The 21,109-nt window shown below is 39.8% G+C and overlaps 1 protein-coding gene across 3 annotated transcripts in view; it reads right to left on the bottom strand.

The window, feature by feature from the left end:
- LOC126483888 (S phase cyclin A-associated protein in the endoplasmic reticulum) overlaps positions 1-14,528 on the bottom strand; it is a 607,888-nt gene extending 593,360 nt beyond the window's left edge. For 2 of the 3 annotated variants that reach the window (XM_050107145.1, XM_050107146.1), the window contains exon 1: positions 14,084-14,457. In XM_050107145.1, the coding sequence (XP_049963102.1) occupies positions 14,084-14,180 (97 nt within the window). In that variant the 5' untranslated portion in view covers positions 14,181-14,457. The other variant, XM_050107144.1, reaches the window with a different exon arrangement.
- Positions 14,529-21,109: the final 6,581 nt, after the last annotated feature.

The raw sequence follows: 21,109 nt of genomic DNA, 5'->3' as shown, positions 1-21,109 counted from the left end.
AAGAGGGAAATGACATTGTGCCTAGTTGTTCACTGTTTAGGGTACTAATGTTGTTGACATTAAGGGACCTAGCATAGTATATCAGCACTGATATCATGTGGAATTTTGAAGTCTGAAGGAGCTGTAGTGGCAGTTGAAGTGAGTGCAGGCTGTGCAAAAAGAAATAAGTGTATGGATAGCAACATGTGTAATTTAAGTGCAGTAGTATCTGCTACACTCAGTGGTAATGTGTGGAGCGTGGGCCAGATGTATAGGGGAGTACGTGTGCCACAGACTTGTGTGTTGTGTACAGTGAAATGCAGACAATGATGTTATTGTAGATACTACATGGAAGGCTCAGGAAGATGTTGGTGTTTATAGCCGTGTTGCAGATGTTGAGGGAGAAATGATACAAATTCATGTATTACCTCAGGAGCAGTCTGAACATATGAGAAGCAAGCAGACACACATTCGAACAGTTAGCAATCAGATCGAGAAGGTGGGATCCATTAAGGAGTTTGTGCCTGACTTTCATAATGGTGTCCAAGCACTGTGTCACAGCCTTGCATAGAAAGTTGCTGACATGTGCTGCAAATTGTTTACAATGCAGTTGTGGACAGATGTGATGTGCATGAGGGTGTAAAATAGATGAAGGGTAAAAAGTAAACTTCACAGTAAATTTTCTGACCAAACATCATGCTAAAATTTACCTTTGGGAACACGTAGTGAAGCTTAGAATTCCAGCTATGGGAAACTGTTGCCAGTGGACTGCTATCACAAGATTCTATAATGGAGTCACTAATTTTGGGTGTTACTGGGTGAGCAGCAGCTCCACTGCGACAAGCAGGCAGGCGAGTGGGTGTGGAGGATTTATTTCATGTGTGAGCTTGTTTGCACACAAGGTACCTGGGCATAGCCACACAATTGTGGTGACATTGCACAAAGGCTATGAAACTACAAAGCAGCCAACCACTGAGACGCAAAGATGTTGATTTGTATGTGCCTGGAGGCAATGTACCACCACAAAATGAGTGCTATTAATCACAAAAATCCCCTGAGATTCTGACACAGTTATGTGCAGTCTGGCAATACCCTTTGCAACCATGGGTCCACGCAAGACTCCATCATGTTACGGGCCAGCCAGCAACCAAAGCTGGTCTGGGCAGCCATCTCCACCAGATGAGCCCACGGTTATAAGTCCACACCTGTGGGCTTGGAATGACACTGCGGATGAGCTGTCCCCAGGCTCCATGGTATTAACTGAACTCTTGCCTTGGAGGCAGGGCTGTACTACCGCCATCTATTTGCACCAATGTGATCTTCTAACCTGGTAGCAGTGGACACCTATGAGACTACAGCAGACGTTCACATCATTGGCTCTGCTTACTTAGGGCCACACAGTGCTAACTTGGGCATGCCCTGCTGAGTGGGGTAAACAAGTCTGCTTATGCCCTGCTGAGTGGGGTAAACAAGTCTGCTTATGCCCTGCTGAGTGGGGTAAACAAGTCAACAAAGCAGGCCACAGATGTAAAACAGCCATCACACCAGCTGAGGGCATATGTCACAGCACTTCAACATTGTATCTCAAGGTTATAAAAAAGAAGTTATTCAGTTTATTCAGACCGTTGGATAGGTACAGTATGCCCATTCTTCCAATAGGAGTACAAATGGTCAATAGGCCAATGGTTCTCTGAAACATTTAATCTCTTCTCTCTGTGATCAATAGAACAAGAGATACAACCCCTAAAAAATCACATTTCAGATGTGGCTTTTCGGAACATATTGGTACTGTGCCAGATAGTGCACGGACCAATGTGGAAATGTGGAGCTAGAGGACTAAGCCTACACAATAAACTCACAGCCTCTGAATGTTGTGATACAAGCAACCTAGCACCTAAGGGAAGAACTTATTGAATATTGTACATTGTGACCAATTATGATAAGAACTGTTGTGGACCAGTCACGGGTAGAGAAACTGGGGACAGTATCTTCCAGAAAAGGGAGGTAATGTAACTCCACCACTACTTTTTGGGCATTGCTGCAGAAACTAGCAGCTCAGCCACTGCAGTGGAAAGCAACTAGTGGGTGATAATCTGCCACAGCGTGTTGGTTGCAGCATCAGAGCTGTTTAGACAGCACGTAGTGGGCTAGGCCAAGCACTGCAATAATGCAAAGCAGGGATAAAATGGAGCTCTTGCACAGTGAGCCAAGCTGTTTCCACACCACCAGGTCATGGATTTGTTGTTCTGAGTGCAGCTAGAAACAGCACATCAGCACAACAAGTGGGCTGTAAACTGGTATAGATAACTTAATTTTAGCACAGACATCAGCAAGTGTATCAATGGCTTTGGAGACAACAGACCCATGCTGGAAGGCCAGGCAATATGAAAGAGCACAAACCCACAACAAGTCCTAGCTTCCAATGCTGTACCTGGAGTTCATGCCAAATCTTCCTCCTTGGAATTGGTATTTCTCCACCAGTGGCTGCCTACTGGCCAACTCCAGCAGCAACCACACTCCTGCCATATAGGGCAGCAGAATGTGACAGAGGTGGTACAACTGCCCAGCCTTCCGTGCTGGTGCGGGCATCTACCTAGGTGCAAAACCCAGGGCAAGATCCACCACTGGAAGGTGACATCCCCTGCAAACAATTCAGCAGTTTTCAGGGCCACTGGCCTCATCCGCAAGTGACCTTGTCCCACTACCTAGGCTGTGTGCCATGGCATAAGCGTCTGGAGTCAGCATTCCCAACTGACAACACCATGCATTAGTAGCCAACAGCTCACTGTCGCCAAGCACCATCCTCGCCACAAGTTGTGAAGGAGGGTGGCCACAGCCTTCCCCGAGACACAGCAAGTGTAGTCACATGAGTTTTAATAAAATGTTTTGGCTTTTGATGATGTTTGTCAATGCTACCATTGACCTGCTCCCTCGCCTCAACAAACCACAATGACCCAACCCCACAAAGATGTGGTCCTGCATCCCCAGGCTGCTTCAGATGCAAGCCCTTTCAATTAACAAGAGTTGGGTGGCTTGTGTGTCAGGCATCTACACCTGATGGAGCCAGAACAGAAAGATGACCCAGAGAGGGTGAAAGGATAACATCCATGATGGTGAGACAAATCTGAGTACAAGCTGCAAACAGCTGGACAATGCACATGGTACACCTCAATGACAAACAGTAACTGAGAAGACCTACGGTCGACTAGTCCAATGGAAAAACTGTCTAACACTTGGAACTGAACCCTGGCGATCCAGTAGCAGTCAGACACATTGACTGTTGAACTCTGCTGATGGACAATTATGTTATGATCACATAATTACTTATAAAAAAAAAAAAGTTGTACGTTGTACTGTTATTACAAGTGTGTACAATGAAATTTCAATCTGGAATCTCCATACTTGCAGATTCCCAATGCAGTTATCTTATAAGAATTGTGTTTTACACAACTTCTATGTTGTTCAGGACAGGTATTTAAATAACTCAAATGCGTTTCATCCAGAATTTAAATTGGGCATGTCCACATGTAGACAGCTTATGCTGGGTACAGACACAAGGAATGTAATTATCGCCAGGAAGAAGAGAAAGAGGGAGAGAGTTAGTTTCAACTAGATTTATCAAAGCCTCAGTGAGACAGTAGTGTGACATTATCCGCAAAGCTGCTTACTGACAAAACTGGCATCAAAACCCATGGTGTGAAATGAAGTTCAATCAAGACTGCTTCTGAATTTCCTCTCTGCTCTGTTTGTCTGTAATAAATCTTATGCCCTGATTTAAATTCTATTTGGCCTTCATTTTTTTTCACGTTACTTCTTATAGCTCAATTTATCTCACTTTTCCTAATTAAAGTACTCTTCTAAATCCAGTAACATACACTCAGATCACAAAGTTCTGGAGTTTACTACCAGTAAATAAAAATGTGGCCAAAGAAGTCAAGTTTCAAAAGTCCCCGTAAGTTTTTATCTCATCAAACTTCATATAACAAGGTACAGGAGCAAAAGTAACTGTGAATATTCGAAAGAACTAGCTCCTCTTCTATAGTCCAATCCAAGAATGAAGGGGGTTTGTGCATGTCGAGGCACAGACAGGGAGGACATGGTTGATGATACCAAGTGACGGTTGCGGTACACACGTGCGTGTGCTTTCTGCTTGAAGCAAGCATATATCGTTCAAATTATGTCTCTCGCTTACTTATGCAGGATTTATCACTTACCACCATCGTCAGCAATAATAACTCACAACAAATTAAATAGAAATTCACTAAACAACTCACTACGATCAATTTTATGCTTGCATTAATTACGGCACTCAGAGCAGAGCACTCAGAACACTGCTGAACGGTCATTGACTATTGGAGTATGCATGACATAGCTGCGCAGAACAAGCCCAAACTCAATCATCATCCAACTATAGCAGCAGTGTACTGTAGGTCACGGGAGGAGTGAAGTATTCCCCATTATTGGAAAAGGGCTCAGTTCATTCCCAATTTCAAGTAGGGTCATCAAACTGATGCACAGAACTGTAAGCCCATATCTCTTTAGAATTTTGGAATATTTTACGCTTGCATATTATGACGTTTCTGGAGACTGAAAATTATTCTGTAGGGATCAGTACAGGTTCTGAAACAAAAATCATGTGAAAGCCTGCTCGCTCTGTTCATCCACAAGACCCAGAAAGTACAGACATCAGCACCCAGGTTAATGTCTTCCTTCCCTTGTTGTAGGTATTCGATACAGCTCCGTATTGCCACCTAGTGAACAAAACATGAGTGTATGGAATAAAAGACCAACTGTACAACTGGACCGAAGGGTTTCTAACAAAGCCAACACAGCATGGCATTCTCAACAGAGAGAAATCTTCACACACAAAAGTAACTTCTGGCATATCCATAGGGAGTGTTATAGTGCCATTACGAGGTGCATTCAAGTTCTATCCGGACTGGAAAGAGATAGGAATATGCGCATTGTTTTCAAATGAGGCCGCATTCATTGTCAATACGTCCCAGAGATGGCAGCACCGTATGGCAGATGGAATTTTACCGCCAGCGGCGAGAATGAGAACTGTTTTAAATACTTAAAATGGCGACGTTTTCCTTACTTGAACAGCGTGCAATCATTCATTTTCTGGATTTGCATGGTGTGAAACCAATTGAAATTCATCGACAGTTGAAGGAGACATGTGGTGATGGAGTTACGGATGTGTCGAAAGTGCGTTCGTGGGTGCGACAGTTTAATGAAGGCAGAACATAGTGTGACAACAAACCAGAACAACCTCGGGTTCGCACAAGCCGGTCTGATGACATGATCGAGAAAGTGGAGAGAATTGTTTTGGGGGATCGCCGAATGACTGTTGAACAGGTCGCCTCCAGAGTTGGCATTTCTGTCGGTTCTGTGTACACAATCCTGCATGATGACCTGAAAATGCGAAAAGTGTCATCCAGGTGGGTGCCACGAATGCTGACGGACGACCACATGGCTGCCCGTGTGGCACGTTGCCAAGCAATGTTGACGTGCAACGACAGCATGAATGGGACTTTCTTTTCGTCGGTTGTGACAATGGATGAGACATGGATGCCATTTTTCAATCCAGAAACAAAGCGCCAGTCAGCTCAATGGAAGCACACAGATTCACCGCCACCAAAAAAATTTCGGATAACCACCAGTGCTGAAAAAATGATGGTGTCCATGTTCTGGGACAGCGAGGGCGTAATCCTTACCCATTGCGTTCCAAAGGGCACTACGGTAACAGGTGCATCCTACAAAAATGTTCTGAAGAACAAATTCCTTCCTGCACTGCAACAAAAACGTCTGGGAAGGGCTGCACGTGTGCTGTTTCACCAAGACAATGCACCCGCACATCGATCTAACGTTACGCAACAGTTTCTTCGTGATAACAACTTTGAAGTGATTCCTCATGCTCCCTACTCACCTGACCTGGCTCCTAGTGACTTTTGGCTTTTTCCAACAATGAAAGACACTCTCCGTGGCCGCACATTCACCAGCCATGCAGCTATTGCTTCAGCGATTTTCCAGTGGACCAAACAGACTCCTAAAGAAGCCTTTGCCGCTGCCATGGAATCATGGCATCAGCGTTGTGAAAAATGTGTATGTCTGCAGGGCGATTACATCGAGAAGTAACGCCAGTTTCATCGATTTCGGGTGAGTAGTTAATTAGAAAAAAAATTGGAGGCCTTAGAACTTGAATGCACCTTGTACTTTTCATAGTATACATAAATGACCTAGTGGATAATATCAGAAACTGCATAAGGCTTTTTGCAGGTGATGCTATTGTATACACAGAAGTTGTAACACTAGAAAATTATAGTAAAATGCAGAAAGACATGTGCAGGAATGATGGTTGGTGTAGAGACTGGGAGTTGATCCTCGGGATAAACAAGTATGACATATTGCACATATATAGGCAGAGAGAACCATTATCATGTGATTACAAGTTTGCAGAACTATTACTGAAAGTGACCATGTCCATAAAATATCAATAATCAGGTGTAAGGAGCAATTTAAATGGAACGACCACATAAATCTTAACGCATGTGAGGCAGATGCCAGTCTGAGATTTATTGGAAGAATCCTCAAGAAATTTAGTCTGCCCACTAAGGAGGAAGCTTACAAAACCCTCATTCAGCTAATACTTTAGTACTGCTCATCAGATAGGATTGATAGAAGAAAAAGAGAAGATCCAAAGAAAAGAAAAGCACTTGGTTACACATTCATTTAGTAATCATGAAAGTATTAACGACAATCAGCCAACTTCAGTAGCAGAGGCTCCAGAAGAGGCATTCTGCAACACCAGTGTGTTTTACTGTTGAAGTTCCAACAGCGTACGTTCCTAGAAGAACCAACAAATCTATTGCTTCCTCTTAGTGTTATGGAGATGCACCGCCAACTCTAGTTGCAGGTGTTATAAATGAGGCATTCCACATCACGGTGTGCTTTACTGTTAAAAATTCCGAGGGCATACATTCCTAGAAGAGTCTACCAATCTGTTGCTCTCTCCGCTATATACAGGGTGATTCAAAAAGAATACCACAACTTTAGGAATTTAAAACTCTGCAACGACAAAAGGCAGAGCTAAGCACTATCTGTCAGCGAATTAAGGGAGCTATAAAGTTTCATTTAGTTGTACATTTGTTCACTTGAGGCCCTGTTGATTAGGCATCAGCGTCAGTTGATGCTAAGATGGCGACTGCTCAACAGAAAGCTTTTTGTGTTATTGAGTACGGCAGAAGTGAATTGACGACATTTGTTCAGCGTGCATTTCGAACGAAGTATGGTGTTAAACCTCCTGATAGGTGGTGTATTAAATGTTGGTATAAACAGTTTACAGAGAATGGGTGTTTGTGCAAAGGCCGCCAGGCAGCCCGTGACAGAGCACTTCATCACTGGCCTCCCAGAAGCCCTGATCTTACCCCCTGCGATTTTTTCTTATGGGGGTATGTTAAGGATATGGTGTTTAAGCCACCTCTCCCAGCCACCATTGATGATTTGAAACGAGAAATAACAGCAGCTATCCAAACTGTTACGCCTGATATGCTACAGAGAGTGTGGAACGAGTTGGAGTATCGGGTTGATATTGTTCGAGTGTCTGGAGGGGGCCATATTGAACATCTCTGAACTTGTTTTTGAGTGAAAAAAAACCTTTTTAAATACTCTTTGTAATGATGTATAACAGAAGGTTATATTATGTTTCTTTCATTAAATACACATTTTTAAAGTTGTGGTATTCTTTTTGAATCACCCTGTATTTTGTGAAAAGACCATGAACGTAAATTTAGAGAGATTCAAGTTTACACAGAGGCCTGTCAGCAATCTTTCTTCCCATGAACCACTTGCGACAGGAACAAGTGACTGTGGTACGCACAGTGCCATCGTTGTACCTTTTATGTCCCACAGCTTAATGGAGTGGATAAAAGACATAAAAGTTAAAGGGAGATAGGTCTGGGCTATGGGAGAGTGTTGAAGTGTTTCCCACTTGAGATGCTTAAATTTTTGTTTGGCGAGAGCTGCTGTATGGGGACATGCACTGCCTTGCAGAAGAATCACTTCTCTCTCATCAATAACTCACACTGTTTGCGGCAATATGCCTGTCTAACTTTGGTCAAAATCTTGCCATAACATTGTTTATTGTCTGACACCAGTGCAGAGTCAGCGATCATAACTCTCATGGGTTATTTCATCTCAAATCATACAAGTCAACTCGTGGTCACGAATTTCTCTGGAAAAGAAAATTAGCCCTGTGTATCACAAGTTTTAAGAAATAAAGTATTTTCATTTTATCTTAATTTTTGTAAACGGTATGGCCCTTTTAAAAATGTATATTTTGTAAATAACTCTTAAAACAGTAGAGAACAACAGAATATATAAAACTATAAAAACAAAAGTACTGGAGACCTAGCAGATGTTTTGCATTAAAGCTCCCTCTTGGTGTGTTGAAATTTTGTTGACACCCGCACGCTTATGGGCTTCCTTTAACTTACAAATTTAAAAAGAAAATATAAAATTTGAGTTAATTTTTGCACCTTTTTTTTAAATTTGGAAACACACAGAAGGCTATCTTTTCTTTCATATTACCAGATACTACTGATGTAATTATAAACAGTATCTTCTCTGCTCCAGCTATCAGTATTATGTAAATATGTATTACTAAAAATGGAAAAAAGTTGCATTTTTAAGAATTATTCACTCATAAACCACCATTCCAAAACTTTTGAGAATTACACAAAATATTGTTTGTTTAGTATGTTAGTAGTCGGTGCAGACACAGTGGGCAATATTTTTCTGTGTAAAGTGTTAAAAAATTTTCAACATTCTGCATCACTGAATTTCTAGTGTGAAATATGCATTTTGGCAACACTGTTTCCATCGCTCTTCTGTCCATAGCAAATGAGTGAGAACTTGCACTTAAGCCATTCTTCATTGAGTTTTGTGTATGGTTTGAACTTTTTATTAGATGCAATGTCTGTGAGGAAATACAGCAGTGAAAGAGTGAGGTGTGTGGATTATGAAAAAAGACACAAGAAAGTGGTATTTAACAAAAGTGACAAACACTTCACAGTTGTTGGAAATCTGTCAGAGGTAATACAGAAATATCTTGGTCCTCAAGTTCTAGCATCACATCCATTGTACAGAAATTGCTACACTCACTACTATATCCCCTCTTGAACGCCCAGGAAATGAAAAAAGCACAAGAAGAAAACAGTGTGAAGAAAGAAAAGTGGAAGAAATTGAAACAAGTTTTACACAAGCAACATCTTCAAAACTGTGAAGTGTGTAAAGTAGACACACTTGATGCAGAACATGAAGATAGTGATATGTGCATGAAACGTGGTGTGGTTTCAAAACCTAAATACTACTAAATCAGCAGCCACCTATATTAAGAAGATACAGTGACTGACACTGATACCAGGCAGCTAGTCTAAGCAGCAGATACAGAAATACAAATCCACATAACTCACATTATTTGATTTCAAAAGCTTGTAAAATAAAGAATGAGAAAGATATTTGGGCATGCCCAGATTCTTACTGTGGACATCCATTGCAAGATGACACACTTACTGTTGTTCTGTAACATTACCTAAGTAATGACAAAGATTGCAGCAGGCAAAATCCTAGCCAGGCTGATGTTATTTCTGTTAATGAAAATGGTGATAAAGGTAAAAAGATATATGATAATATCAATAAGACAAGCATATCTCCTAATGAAACAGGAGAATCCATATTTAAGAATTGGTCTCACAGAATCCATTCCTTACAGCCAAAATGGGTAAAATGCCAGCCAGTAAAGGAAGTATGCACATGTATTTACTGCACTAATTTGAAACTTGTTGTTTCACCATAAACAGTGTCACAAGCAAGGAGTACACAAAGATAACCTGATGCTTTTGTGTATATGCCAAGAGCTGCAAGATAAATGTTGGTTGCAGGAGTGTGCAATGTGTCCTGGTGCTGAGGTGATGACTGTTGAAGCATTACGCCTTCAGGATACCGACAATGATGTGACCTGTGCATTGTGGAAGGGAGGAGAGTTGCTGAAAAAGTAGAGCCAGAGAAGTTTGCTACAGAGGTTAGGCATTGGGTCACGAAAGGAATAGCTCACCACCATTTCTGGAGGATTCAGAGACATCACAGAATACTGGCATATTAGTTTTTTATTTCGACCTTGCTGAGAACTGGTCTGTTGCTTTGCAGAATGAAATTCGAATATACCACAGGCACACATCACGGGTATCAGTACTCACATACGTTGCTCACTTCCTTGGAACATCAAACTATTTTGATATTGTCAGTGATGATCTCATTCACGACAGTGCACATCCATGCTATTATGTCAGCATGATAATTGATGACACAGCTTCTAGAGACCATGTGTATCTGACATGGTGCAGCATCTCATCTCAAAAACTGCTTTCAGCTTTATGAGCTTGGTCAACACTGTAGTACAGGAATACAGGCAAAAAAAGAAATCGGATGTTTTCAGCAACAGGTCATGGAAAAAGTGCATGTGATGGGGCAGGATGTCTCTGTAAACATCTTGCAACAAGATTTAATCTCCAGCATGACACTGTTGATGCTATAAGAGCTGCTACTGGATTTGTCACATCATATCAACATTAGTAATAAACATGAAACTCTTACTTATAAATGAGAGTGCATTATGGGAATTCTGTTTAAAAAAAAGAAAAAGAAAGAAAAAAACGAAAGGAGAGAGAGAACGAGGGGTCAGCTATGCAGCTTGTGGTAGGGATTCAATCAAGTCACTACTGGGTTGCAGCCCAGAGTGGCACATACATTGCAAGAACAGTTCTCCACAAAATGCACCCTGTTACTGTGTGTGAACTACAGAGACCACGGCATACATTAGAAGACTTTGTAGTGAGCCACTTCATTTCTTGTGTGTATCACAATCAGTAGTGGGTGGGAGAGTAAATAAGTGTTTCTCATAAGCTGCAAGATATAGCCATCTCCTTTATGGCACTTGATAGTCCTGCTGATGCTTTTAAGCAGCCATCATCAAAAGATCAGGGTGCAGTTCCCATTTCCAAAGTACTGCTCTTGTTGGATCACCTTTGACTGTGTGCACATTCTCACTTATAACATTGTAAACTAATTATTTTGATTCAGAAATATCAGTTTTCCATGACATTTACTTAAAAACAGCAAACAATTTAAATATTTAGGTGTCCATGATTTTTTGACCTTGAGAGGAGAGTTAGGTTTACCTAAAAAATTTCTCACACTTTGTATAGATAAGTATCGCCCACTCTGATTGTACAGTCCGTAAGTACAATGACCAACTAATGTACCATGAAACTTTTAAAACATTTAGGAGAGAGGTTTTGGAGAAAATAATTTCTAAATAACCAAAATATTTCAGATTCTTTCATCTTTATGTACAAATGTTTTGACAGTTTAAGAATTTCATGCATTAATGTCATAGCTGACAGTTAGCAGTCCTTCCACTTTATTATTTCTCAACACAGTTAACATCCTGTGACCATTCATATCTTCAAAACGTAATCTTAAAATGTGCAAAAAGTTGCAAATTTTCATAGTTTATTCTTTTTTAAAAAAAAAAAAAAAAAGAAGTTTTGGGAACAAAGTATTTATTGAAAATAAAGTCAGATCTTTATCACTTTTGGCGTCTTTATTACAATTTTCTCTTTCATTAAGACATTTTCACAAATACTATCATTTAGAGAGGTCTGTAGCGTTTCAGCAAATCATCAGAAAATCAAAATATTGTAGTTTTGGAGAGGTATCATGTGAAACTTCAATATACATAATTTTTTCAGCAAACTTTGAAATAATGATGTGACACATTCACTCTTGACCTGTACAATTTGGGATGAAATTGCCCTCATTCTCAATGTGCTCATGACACTCAACATATTATTTGTACCAAACAAACACTTGAGACCTTTCTTGAATTGTTCAGTCAATCTCCTTATTTCACACATTTACAGCAAGCAACTTGGTAGTATGACACTGTAACTGAATCAGGTACCTCATGCTCAAATATTGTGATAATAACTAATGGTGGAAGCTAGCGACCCCAATCCCCTGCTTCCGCCACGCCTCACGTCCCCACTTAACACTCACAGGAACAGGAACTGCCACATGTCAATAATATGTGCACCAGACTAACAGATTAATTTATATTTGATTCAATTATATATTAACCACCTGACTCACCCCCATATGTAACCAAAACCTTTAGAGCTAATCCGAGCTCGATAGCATATATGATTCCCAACGGTATTATCATCCCTGGAGGTGACTGTAATCATATAATAATCACTTGAGGTGATTGCAAAAAGAAAGCACAATACTAAATGCATTCTCTCAAACAATGGACAAAATTGTAGTGGTGGTGGTGGTGGTGGTGGTGGTGGTGGTGGTGGTGGTGGTGGAGGAGGAAATATGACCTATCAAAGAGGTCATTGGTACCATAGGATTACGGAGAGATGGGGAAGGAAAACGGTGGTGTCCTTTCAAAGGAAGCAATCCCAGCATCTGCCAAGTGATTTAGGGAAATCATGGAAAACCTAAATTAGGATGTCCGGACACAGGTTTGAACCATCGTCCTCCCGAATGCGAGCCCAGTGTGCTAATCACCACGCCACCTCACTCGTTACCCATCAAAATCTAAAGTAGTAGTTATAGAATGATCTGCAGCATAGCTGGAATCTAAGTGGCAACAGTCTGATTGTGAGTAGGAAAAAGCAACAAATCTGAATGAAAAATAAAGACTTTTGTAATAGATTGGTATGTAGCGATACAGATGTCCATTTCAGAGTGAAGCATTTATCATTAGCAATCCCTAAAACTACAAGGCAAATTCAGAAATGCTGTACTACATAACAGACAAACCCCCAAGGTGTATTTTAGTGCATATTGTGTACATAGATTGTATATCACCCACAAAAAAAATGCAAAAGAGGAAGGTGGGGGTAAGAGGACCCTGCATTGGTATTAGACATGAATGACAAATTTTTAGTTGAAGGTTCAATTTTATAAATTGAGCAAGCATGCTATGAACAATGCTAAAAGACTAAGTTCGGGCATCAGTCAGTCAGTCGTCGTCTTATTCCTACAACGATATTTCGACAGGGCATATATTGTGGAAGAAATTAATCTATGACCAGCAGCAAGCCCCAAATTTGTTTGAATATTCAATTCACCAGAAAAATTTTAAAATTAACTTATGCTAACAAAGTTTATTCATTTATTCGTCATGCTCTGTAGATCCCACCAAGGAGGAGAGATTTCTGTTATATGAAATGAGCTAAAGTACACATTAGTACAAGACAAATACATCACAGAAATGTAATGTACAGGCTGTATTAACAGAAAACTTTCACTATACAGCTTCATGCACTTCACACTTCCGTTGCGTAAATTAATAAGAAAGCTGCTACTCTGGAAAAAGCTGCAGCTGTCTGCTGTTTATAAATCTGCTATTAGTTGTTTACTGTTTCCTCGATTGCAAAATAGTTTCAAAGAAAATATTTTTATATAGCCTATGTAATAGGCCTACTGAGGCCTATGTACAAAACGTTATTATTCGTCATACTGTATTAGCGTATAAAACAGTGCCAACTGCCATGTAGCTAACAGAAATTTTCAAACACATGAAAAGATCCTCGGTTTGTCAATTTACTGACATTTGCAGTGTTAATGTAGCATAAAACTATAACTAATTCTTAATACATATATTATTATAAAATTTAAAAACTTTTTGGAGTTTTTCAAGAATTTTAAAAGTTATGTGTATGAATGTCTCATGGTTCTTCTTGACATAAAAAAAATCTGTGAAACTAGAAAGGCAGCAACAGTATCAAAAATGAAACAGATACAAGTATTAATTAAGTTCATAAACAAACCAAACATTAACGACGAAGTCGAATAAATCTGGATTACAATATCACTGAAGGCACATTGAAACAGATTAATAAAATTTAACTGGACATATTGACAGCGCAGTTCGTCGGCAGCTGTCAAATGTTTATCAACACCGTCGTAACTAGGCTCCATTATTACTACACCTTCAACATACGCTCAGCATATGGAACCATACAGAACATACCTGAGTCTAGCTGTGTCTGGTTAAGAGGTACGTGAAAGGCAATCGAATGTTTCGCCGATTTTCCTTCGTCTTGAACGACCATCCGTAGTTCTTCCATTTCGTCCTACCCTGTTCATTTACCGTAAATTGTCAGTTTACAAACTACACTCGCAGAGTATTTAGGTTCCTATACAGCATGCAGAACTACAATAACACCACTCTGTACGACGTTACATCTAAACTATAGCCATACAATTCAAAATGACAGTTGAACAAAATTTTGACATTTGATTAAACCATTGTAAACGTTATTAACAGAATAATCTAAAGCTTGACAACTGCACTCTGATAAACAAAATTTTATTTATTGTCATCTTTATTGGTTTTGGTTTATCAAAAAGTGATTACATTCGAATTACTTCCTAAAATATCAGTTTTCCAATGTAAACAGCTTCTTCCCCCTCTAAACACATGGTGTAATATAGCCAACTATTGAAAGCAAAAGCAGGAAACTAAATGTCAGAACGGTGTGAAGTAATCAACGAAACAAAAAAGTTCCTTAACCTAAGAAGAATACAGAAATACATTAAATTAAAAATCTTATAAAACGAGCGATGAAAAATTCCACAGACCGTTTTCTTTTATTATTTCATTTTCCTGACAATGGGATATTTACTTGATGAGAGGCTCTTCTACAAACACAGCTGTGTGCAAAAATGAAAATTTTAAATAATGATGGCAAACTAAGTCAGCTGAATAAAATTTAATCATTGCACAGTGATTTATTTCTTAGCGAGTATGCAGAAACTGACAAAACGAAAAAATTGTATCCTATGACTAGACTATCAACAAGTCACAATAGGAATCGGTCAACTCATTTACGTGACAGTAATGCTTTGTAGGGATATGAAATAGAATGATCACATATCTCAGTTGTATGTAAAGTAGGTGGTAGGCTTCCCTTCACTTATAGAATATTGGGGAAATGAAATCAGTCTACAAATGACGATTGCTTATACAGTAGACCGTCGATTACCCGAAGTAATTGGGGGACATGGGTGTTCGGAAAACTGGTTTGTTCGGATAATCGAACTGTACATGTTTATTTGCCAAAAAGAAGTACTGTACAGTAAATTTATTCATAAAAACAGGTATCTCTTTTAGTATTACAAAGTAACATACAAAGGCAACTTCAGTAGGAATATATAGTATGTGGCACAGTTTATTAAACAAAAATATATACACATTACGGCTTGTTGATCCATCAGTAGAATCAAGCATAGCTATAAAATTTGCTATGCTCGTCTTTTGTTTTTTTTATATCCGTAATTGTCGACTTCCCCACCTTGTACTCATTGGATAAAGTGGTTGCAGATTCACCTTCTTCTAACCTTTTAATAATCTCGTACTTGTCCCTCATAAAAAGGACAACACGTTTGTTTACGTTTAAGCATTTTGTATCGTCAAGTTCACTTCTTCACGCAGCAGCACACAAGTGGTCGTAACAGAGAACAGAAGGTGACTGTTTGCACCGTGAGAAGCTGTTCTTGGGGGCGCGCAGTCCTTCGAACTGTGCGGAGCGGCACGCCTCAACTCTAAGCTGGCTCAGCTGTTGCTATGAACAGCTTTGATACTGCCGCTACTTCTACTGCCAGTGCCAAGCCGACAGAAGTGTGCTGATTGTTGAAACACAGCGACTGGCGGCTTGGCCGGTCAGCAGCGCCTTGTGAAGGCCCATTAAGGTCGGGACACACACGTCAGGGCCGAGCGTCGGACGAGTGACGGCCGTGCTCCGGTCCGTTCCTGCAGGGGCCACACATGACCAGGGCACTTCCTCGTCTTTGTTGTTCCTTGTAGTGACTCGCACGCGGTGATCTGTGTTTCTGTTTGTGAAAGCTGTAAAAAATGTTCACTAATTTTCGTAATAGTGAATTAGGACTTACAGCACTTGCTTTAGACGAAGAGGAAAAAGAACGAAGGCAAACAAGAAGAAGAAAATTATGGATCCACAATTCATTATTTTCTCATTTCATCTTTAGAGGGAAAGCAGGTAGCAATGGAGGCTCCAAACAACTCAGGAACTCTCTATTGGAATTACAAAAAAACATATTCCATTGTGCTTCTTGCTCTGGTTAACCCACGTTATAATTATATTGCAATAGATGTGAGAGCGTACGGAAAAAAGTCTGATGGAGGCATTCTAGTAAATTCAAACCTTGGAAAGTCATTGGAAAACAATACGCTTAGCGTCCGAAAGAGTAAAACTTTACGCGGAACTGATGTTGAATTTCCAATGGTAATTGTAGGCGATAAAGCTTTTCCTCTCAAAACATACTTGATGCGACCATATCCAGGCAGGAACTTAACAAATGACAAGGCTATATTTAATTATTGTTTGAGTCGGGCAAGAAGAATATCCGTAAATGCATTCGGTATATTGCAACAGAAATTTCGAATCCTTCAGGGAGATCCTAATAACCTTACAATGATTGTGACGGCTGCGTGTGTACTGTACAACTTTATTCGAAAAATCGAAGGTTACAGGGTGCCCGAACAGAGGATGGATCAAAAGGAAACTGCTGAGGAATCCGGAAGATCATCAAATCTTCAAAACCTACCTCGAATTCGTGGGAGATCAACAGATACTGCATTTGCTGTACAAGAACAACTCAAAAAATTCCTGAATTCTCCACAAGGGACTGTGGAATGGCAAGAACATGTCACCTTGGCGATATAACGATGACATAAACCAAACAGCTGTTTGTAAAATAAAAAGTAAATAAATATCTTTCGGGTATTAAAACTTGTATAGTTTTTATCTTACCTTTGGCCTGTAGATCTGTCGCAATTGTCTTCCAAACTCTGTTTTTGTACTCGATATTCCTGTAGTTTTCACTTCCTTGATCGTAAAGAACAGGAAACTTACGAACTTCTTCTATTAGTCGTTCCACAGCCATGTTTTGAACACAGAACAGTCTTGCGCAGTTGCACAGCTCACAAGACAATTCTACTGTCAGACCGTGACCGTCACGTGAAAAATTGAACACGGCGAATCCCGCCCGGCCCGGCTCCGGCCCGTTGACGTTCCCCGTGCACGGCCCGGTCAAATGGAGCCCGCTACATTTATTTCAATGATGTATTTCGATGTCCGGGTGACGGCCGATACTCGGACGTGTCTCGGCACGGACACGGTCCGGACATGTGTGTCCCAACCTTTAAAAACAATGTTCCGCCAGCGGTGGCCTAGTGCGGCGACTACTGTGGGAAACAGCTTGGGAGTGAGGGGGATGATGGACGATAAGGTGGGAGAGTAACAGGTGCGAGCGAGTACACAGTTCGGTTAAGCGATCGTTCGGTTGACCGACGTTCGGAAAATCGATGCTCTACTGTAAATCTCTCATGCGACTCAACCTAGCATATAGCTCCAGTGTATGGGACCCGCACTGTAGCAGATATGAGTAATAGCTGACACTGAACGCATACAGAGAAGGGCAGCACGAATGGTCACAGGTTTGTTTGACTCATGGTAGAGTTTTACAGAGATGCAGAAGAAACTAATTGGCAGCACTTGAAAATAGACGCAAACTTCCCCTACTACGCCTACTTAAGAAAGTTTCAGAAGCCATCGAGAATCTAGGAATACACTGGTACTACAACTCCCTATGTAACAGTGCTGTAGGGCTCATTAGAACAAGATTACATTAATTACATTCCTTCTACGTTTATTCCACTTGGGATCTGTGGAAGGTACATTAGCATACTCGTTTTCTTTTTCATTGTATATATTTATTATGTAATCTTGCTCTTTTACATGTTCCACATCATAGAGGATCTCCTTGCTACAGATCAATTGGCACGAAAAGTAATTTTAGTAGTGGTTTTGATACATAATCGTTAACATATCATGCAATCTGTCTGGCCATGGCCAGCAGACGATTTTGACATAGTAATAGTAACTGTAACATGTTTTAGTATTGATTGTCTTATTACTTTTGTTTTACAGTATCTATTGTAGTATGATAGTTCAAATTGCAATATTGCATCCATGTTATATATTTTACATTATTGTGAACTTATGCTGTCTGTCCAGCCGTGGATGGCAAATGACAGAGAAATGGTAATAAAGGTAATTTAATATAATCGAAACAGCACTTTAGGCACTGCAACTCATTTTTCCTGCACTCCACATTTGAAAGGAACGAGAAGAAGCTAATAACTGGCACAGTGGGAAATTCCATCTGTCATGCTCTACATACAGGTTTGCAGAGAATGCATATAGATATATATTGTTACTGTGGTGAAGTTCGAAACGTGTATATTGTTGTCAAAGAGATAGATTGTTACCATTGATGGTGCTGCTGTCTCTATTCTCAGATAGTATGGTTGTGTAGGGAATGTTGTTGTTACTTAACACAGGACTGGTTCATTCAGGTAAAAGATTCCAAGATATGTGGAGAGAAAAGAACTGTTTAAACTGGAGTGGTGAGTTGGGTGAAGTCAAAATGTGCTGCATCCATGAAAGAAGTACAATTTTCACATGAATGTAAAATTAAACGGTTATAGCTAGCTACTCAATGTGGAATATAAACTTGCTGAAATAGAGAAAGATTATCACAGGTCTAACAATATTTTATGCCAAGACTGAAAAACAAAAGAAGTATTCAGGGGCAAGGAACACTGAATGAATTAATTGAGATAGTAACTTCTGTTCTGGTTGGAGTGCATTTCAACTGGCATTATAGGGACAAAGAGGGATGATGGCAGTTGGATTATTACAAATTTGTATAAGAGGAGTGATAAGGACTGGCTGATGCGGAATTAAGCTTCCTTGCCATGATGAAGAGTGAGCACCTAAAGCTAAAGTAAAGTTCCGCCTTCTGATCTTGTCATGCCATTTAGTACTCACCATGTCATCCTCTGCCAATACTGTCATTTGGTTGTGGTATGGGGGCACGGGGTCAACACGGTCTCCCACCTGATATCAGCTTCTCACTTGAGTATGAGCAGCTCTTCAGTTGGCTTCATGAGGCTGAGTGTACTCCATTCCAGTCCTCTCACTTACGAAAAACCCCTGGTATTACTAGGGATGGAACATGTGTCCTGCATGTAGCAGCCAGATAACCTGAACACTGAGCTACAGAGTTGATGAGTGTCAAGCTCGTCAAAAAAATCGACAAACATTGATAGTGTAGGGTTTTGGAATATACCTTAGATGTTTTAACTCTGTTCCAGTGGTATTAATGAAGTACAATTTTGAATAAGAAAATCAGTCCAAATACCCGATGATGATGCTATAATTGAGACTAACAGAATAGTATAAGTAGACCTATTGGTTGATTTCTAGATGACATGAAGGTGGTATGTAGGCCAAACGTAGCTCAAGACTTGGGAATGAATGTCAAGGACTTATGAAAATCGAAATAGTAAACGAAAAATGAATTATTGTCAAAGAAGTTCATAATATAACCCTATAAAAAGATGTAGAGATGAATGAATCCTTATCATAAGTAATTTGAGATATGAGAAGATTGAGAATTGGGTTTGGATTTAAATGGAGAGAGATTTGACCATGTGAATTTTGGTTCTGGATGGATAGGGAAGATGAAAGGTAGTTTGGATGATCCAGGCTGGTCTGTTTTTGGAATATAGTCCAAATACCCGATTTCATAAGTTGGTATTGTTGATTTTGAAGATTAATAGTGAGTATTTGTCCATGTTGATGAATTTGCAATTCTTCTTTATTGGCAAAGTGAAGGAAATTGTGATATAAACAATGTAGTATTCCTGGAGTTGGAACGACAACCCATCCTGTTGCAAATCCTGAATTAAGTGTTTTAGTTGACAGTGCTGATCTTTGCATGGGACATGACCTGGTCATGCAGCTGCTGCTGGTCTTAATGTTGTCTCACCTGGTGTGGAAATATATATTGGTGCTGCCATGGCACATTGTAAGATGACATTGTTAACTGGGAGATATTGGAGAGAAGGATATTCTTAGTGATATTTGGGGAAATTTCAAATGTTACTGTAGGACATGAGGAGGGAGAGCTATAAGTAAAAAATGCACTTCAATTGTTAAAGATTTCTTAACAGACAATATATGACACATAAATAGTTACTAATGTCAAATCACTGGAAGATGTGTAACAAGTGGGTATGGCACCTTGATGATGAATAGAGGGGCACTTAATGGCAACCGATGTTAAACAGAAGTACCAGTATGGTGCAGACAGACAATTAAAATTATCCACAAATAGGCAGATGGAAGTATGGAAGAGAAATTAGTTCTATGTGCCAATGAGAATGTTCCCAGTATGTACAGAACACAATCTCAGATTAAGGAAGGATGTTGGCTGTGCCATTTCAAAGGAGTCATCCCTAATTCACCTTAAGCAATTTAGACACAATCACAGAAAACCTAAATCAGGATTGGTGAATGTGAATTTAGCCTCCTGTCCTCAATATGAGTCCCCTGTTTTACCATTATGGCACCTCACTTGGTAACAGGCAGTAGTGACAAAGAAACAATTAAAGTATGTTGACAACTGATTGCAACAGACTGTCCTCAGCTGTTGCTAATGACATCTGACAGGCAGATGATTGGTAACACACTCTGCCCGGCATCAGTTTTTAAAACTAGAAGGTGATATTGTTACAAATTGCAATTCTTCATAATAGTTGAGAAGGCTCAAATTTTTATGCTAAACAAAATTGTAAGTGCACTCGCCATCTGTTATGCATTCTCTCATTTAATAACTTGTTTAATATTTAAATTTCCTTAAGAGAAAATAATAAGTCACTCTAGCGCCTCACTCTTCTTACTAGTCGAACCAAAATATGCAGAAAGCAACAATTATGTAATTTTCTCACATAACAAAGCCCTGCAATTATTCATTCCTCATCCTTTTTATCAAATAATATATGTAGCACTATTGTTAAATCAGTGATGCAATAGTGAGACAACTATCACATGTGCACTTAAAAAGGAAAAAGAATAATCTAAAATTGAGTTACATCACTGTTACTAAACAAAGGAAAAATAAAGAA

Source organism: Schistocerca serialis, chromosome 6, assembly GCF_023864345.2.
Source record: "Schistocerca serialis cubense isolate TAMUIC-IGC-003099 chromosome 6, iqSchSeri2.2, whole genome shotgun sequence".
In the NCBI taxonomy this organism is placed as follows: Eukaryota; Metazoa; Arthropoda; class Insecta; order Orthoptera; family Acrididae; genus Schistocerca; species Schistocerca serialis.
The sequence above is the reverse complement of the archived record's forward strand: the minus strand, read 5'-3'. Positions and strand labels throughout refer to the sequence as shown.